Genomic DNA, 3702 nt, shown 5'->3' with positions numbered 1-3702 from the left:
CATTTTTTTGCAGGAAGGAGCGCAATTGAGCAGACACAACTTTTTTAGTGGTTTTTATGCATAAAGTATCCAAAAATTAAAATCAAAATCAAAAGCCAGTCAGATATGGTCTGTTTCCTTATAGTTGATGTTGGTGTTTTTTACAGCTAATAAAAAAAGTCAAAAATCCAAATCAGATATTTTTTGTTTGTTTGTTTTTCAAGCCTTGTTGTAGACTGTATGGAGCACGGTGAACTTATATGCACAGCTGTCCTCTAGTGGGAGATAAAAAAAATGCTCACCCTGATCTGAACTGCTTGAGTGTCATTTGTCCTCATATATAACATGAAGCCTGTATGAGCTCTCAGTGTCAGACACTGTAAATGCACCTGTACATGAGAACATGAAACCTGTTTGAGCTCTCAGTATCAGACAGTGTAACTGCAGTAGGTGGCGCTCTTTCAGTGTGATTAATGTGATGTTCAGTCAGTGGTGATGGTGGGAGGAGCCAGTAAAGCTGCTCATTACTGATAAAGAGCTGAATAAAGAGGAAGTAACTAAAGCAGACAGATGTAGAGACTCACACAGAGATCATTCAGCATAAAGAAGACTGAACTCAAGTCACAATGAAGATCCTCCTCATCTTCTTCACTTTCTCCCTGATCTCAGGTCAGAGCTTTTCTCTTTCGTCACTGCAGTACTGATGCTGTTTTCTGTTCATCAGCTTTCTGATCACAGTATCAATCTGATTGACAGCTGCAGTGAGATGCTTTAGCGTCACTGGATATTCTGGAGGAAGTGTTCTTCTTGATACTGTCAGGTCTTCACCTGATAACAAGCACAATCTGCAAAAACAAACCAATGGCAAGTGGGATATAATATTAGAGAACAAAAAACAAGCTAAATGGATTAATAAAGGAAGATACACTTTGTATGTCAACACAAACAGAAATGTCGTGCTCTTAATCAGAGAACTACATGCACAGGACTCTGGAAGATACAAGATTGGACTTTCAGGTTCAGAGGTTATTGATATACATTTGAATGTGATAGATGGTGAGTAATTTTGACATTATGAACTACATACAAAGAAGGGCTGAATTTAATGAATGCTTAATATCCTTTTTTGTCAAAAATGGACTCTGGGGGCAAGAAGGGATCAAGACAATGGATCCATTTACCTGCAGTATAGCTGTTGCGTTGTAGTTACAGCACTTTATATTCAATTTTAATTGGTAACACTTTACGGCAACACTCTTAAAAATAAAGGTGCTTCAAAAGGTTATTTAAGCAATGCCATAGTAGAACCATTTTTGTTTCCACAAAGAACCATTCAGTCATAGGTTATATCTAGAACCTATATAGAACAATCGCTTTCTTACCTTTCTGTAATCTGAAGAAGCTTCTTTTGCCACGTTATTCTATGGCATCGTGAAGCACCTTTATTTTTAAGAGTGAAGGTTCAATTTGTTAACATAATTTATTAACATGAACACAAATTTTGCAGCATTTATTAATCTAGGTTAATGTTCATTTATTTAGAAATTGAATACTGTTAATAGTAAGTTAATGTTTGTTCATAACACATTAACTTATTGGTTTCACTTTATTTGATGGTCCCTTTAACACATTCTGTTGACTATATAAGCAACATTGCGCCTAACTCTCATTAGAGTATTAGTAGACTGGTTAGAATAAGTTGACATGTACTTGCAAAGTTACTTATAGTCAGTAGAATGTCTTTTGGGAGACCATCACAATAAAGAGTTAGCAGATATTAATCAGAGCGTTTACCAATACTCTAATGAGAGTTAGAAGACATAGGTGCAACGTTATTTATTGTCAAAAGAATGTTCAAAAAGAACCATTAAAATAAAGTGGTATTTATGCTCATTTATACATATTGAGATGTTGAAATGTACATCTGTATTTTGTACGAGTATCTGTTTGTGTTAACCTAGATGAATAAATGCTGGGGACAATTATTGTTCATTGTTATGATACTTAATGCATTAACTATGTTAAGAAATTAAACCTTATTTTGTTGTAAGTTAATTTAAGTGACACACACTCTGCTTTGGCTGACGTTTTGTGCTTTGCTGAAATAATATCACAGACATATAAATGGCATGGCATTTTTATGCAACCTCATTACATCTACTTAACATCACATGTTATATAAATGTTCTCTTTTGTGTAAATGACAGATCCATGTTGTAAAGTGTCAAAGAGAGTGGAGGGGAGAAGGAAACGAACTGCCATCTTTAAATGTGAATATTCACAGAATCATATTAATAATCCCAAGATCATATTCAAAGAGGGAAACGACTCCATTGATGAGATTATAAACAGCACATTGAAAAGCAATGGAAGGTTCAGTATGTCTGAAAGAACAGATCAAAAATACATAACTTTCGTAATTTCTGCTGTGACAGCAGATGATGGAGGAGTTTATTTGTGTGGAGTTCAGATCAACATACTCTCATACACTTACTCCATTATTACTACTGTTCATCTACATATTGTTCTGGGTGAGTACACTGTAGATCCAGATGTTACCTTTCATTGCTGTAACCCAATACAGTCATTCTGAGTTTAATGTTTAATAATATATTTGACTTGAATGAAATCAAATATATTATCATTATATTATTATCATTTGATGTAAAGTGATATTTGTGATAAACAGATGTGGTGGGCGTGTCTAGAGCGAGCGGCTACTCAGGAGGTCGTCTGATGATCAAGTGTGAACATCCTCAATACAAAACCAAGCCAAAATACATCTGTAAAGAATCAGACGGATGTTCAGAGAGGAAGAATCCAGGAGTTCAGGATGAATGGATGGAGAATGGAGATGTTTCTTTATATGACGACACCAGAGCAGGAGTCTTGATGGTGTTTTTTAGAGAGCTGAAAGCTGCAGATGCAGGAACATACAGGTGTGGAGTGAAAGTATCTGACTATACTGAGAGCTTCTCTCAACTACAGCTGAGCGTCAACCACGGTGAGGAACAGAAAATACTTTATCTTGCATGTATGATGTATTTATTATAGCTATTTATGTTGACCTCTCTTGCTTTGTAGATGCAAAATATCCAAACAGCATGACTGAGTCTGCAAATTTTGGTGATGAAGTCAACATCTCCTGTCAGATACCAGAGGAACATAAAGTTCATTTCTGCAAAGAGGAAGATAATCACATCTGCCAGAACATCGGCTCATCTGAAGTGACACAAATGAGTGGTTCATCTGAGAGAAATGAAGAGAGAGTTGTTAGAGTGAGCATCAGTAATGTGAGCGTGAGAGATGCTGGAGTTTACTGGTGTGGAGCAGAAACCAGAGACACATATCTGACTTTCATCTCCCTGACCACTAAAATTCAGCTCAACCTCATCAGTGAGTCCATTCAGATGATTTCACTGTAATAAATACAGTCTGTTCAGAATCATTTGTGTTGAATGTCTGTTTGATTGTTTTTTAGTGGCTCCACTATAGTGAGACATGAAGGAGAATCTGCTGAGATCTTCTGCCCTTATGATTCAATCTATAAATCAAAGCCAAAGTCTCTCTGTAAGGGGAAGTGCTCCACTAGAGACAGAAATCCTCTCAGTGAGACTGTGAGAGAAGAGAAAGAGAGCAAGACTGACAGATTGACTCTGAAAGATAACGTCACTGCACGTGTCTTCACTGGGAGCATCACTGCACTGACAGCAGAGGATGCTG

The 3702-nt window shown here is 36.6% G+C and overlaps 1 protein-coding gene across 1 annotated transcript; it reads left to right on the top strand.

The window, feature by feature from the left end:
- Positions 1-605: 605 nt before the first annotated feature.
- LOC107661044 (polymeric immunoglobulin receptor-like) lies at positions 606-3699 on the top strand (the record flags this gene model as incomplete). The annotated part of the gene is made up of 6 exons (XM_016450482.1): positions 606-648; positions 742-1035; positions 2187-2510; positions 2669-2983; positions 3064-3379; positions 3461-3699. Coding segments are annotated over exons 1-6 (1531 nt in total), but the record flags the coding sequence as incomplete, so codon positions are not given.
- Between the last annotated feature and the right edge of the window lie 3 nt (positions 3700-3702).

Source organism: Sinocyclocheilus anshuiensis, unplaced genomic scaffold (genome assembly GCF_001515605.1).
Source record: "Sinocyclocheilus anshuiensis isolate Anshui unplaced genomic scaffold, SAMN03320099.WGS_v1.1 scaffold19188, whole genome shotgun sequence".
NCBI classification, from domain to species: domain Eukaryota; kingdom Metazoa; phylum Chordata; class Actinopteri; order Cypriniformes; family Cyprinidae; genus Sinocyclocheilus; species Sinocyclocheilus anshuiensis.
Note: the sequence above shows the minus strand (reverse complement) of the source record. Positions and strands in the feature narration are given on the sequence as shown.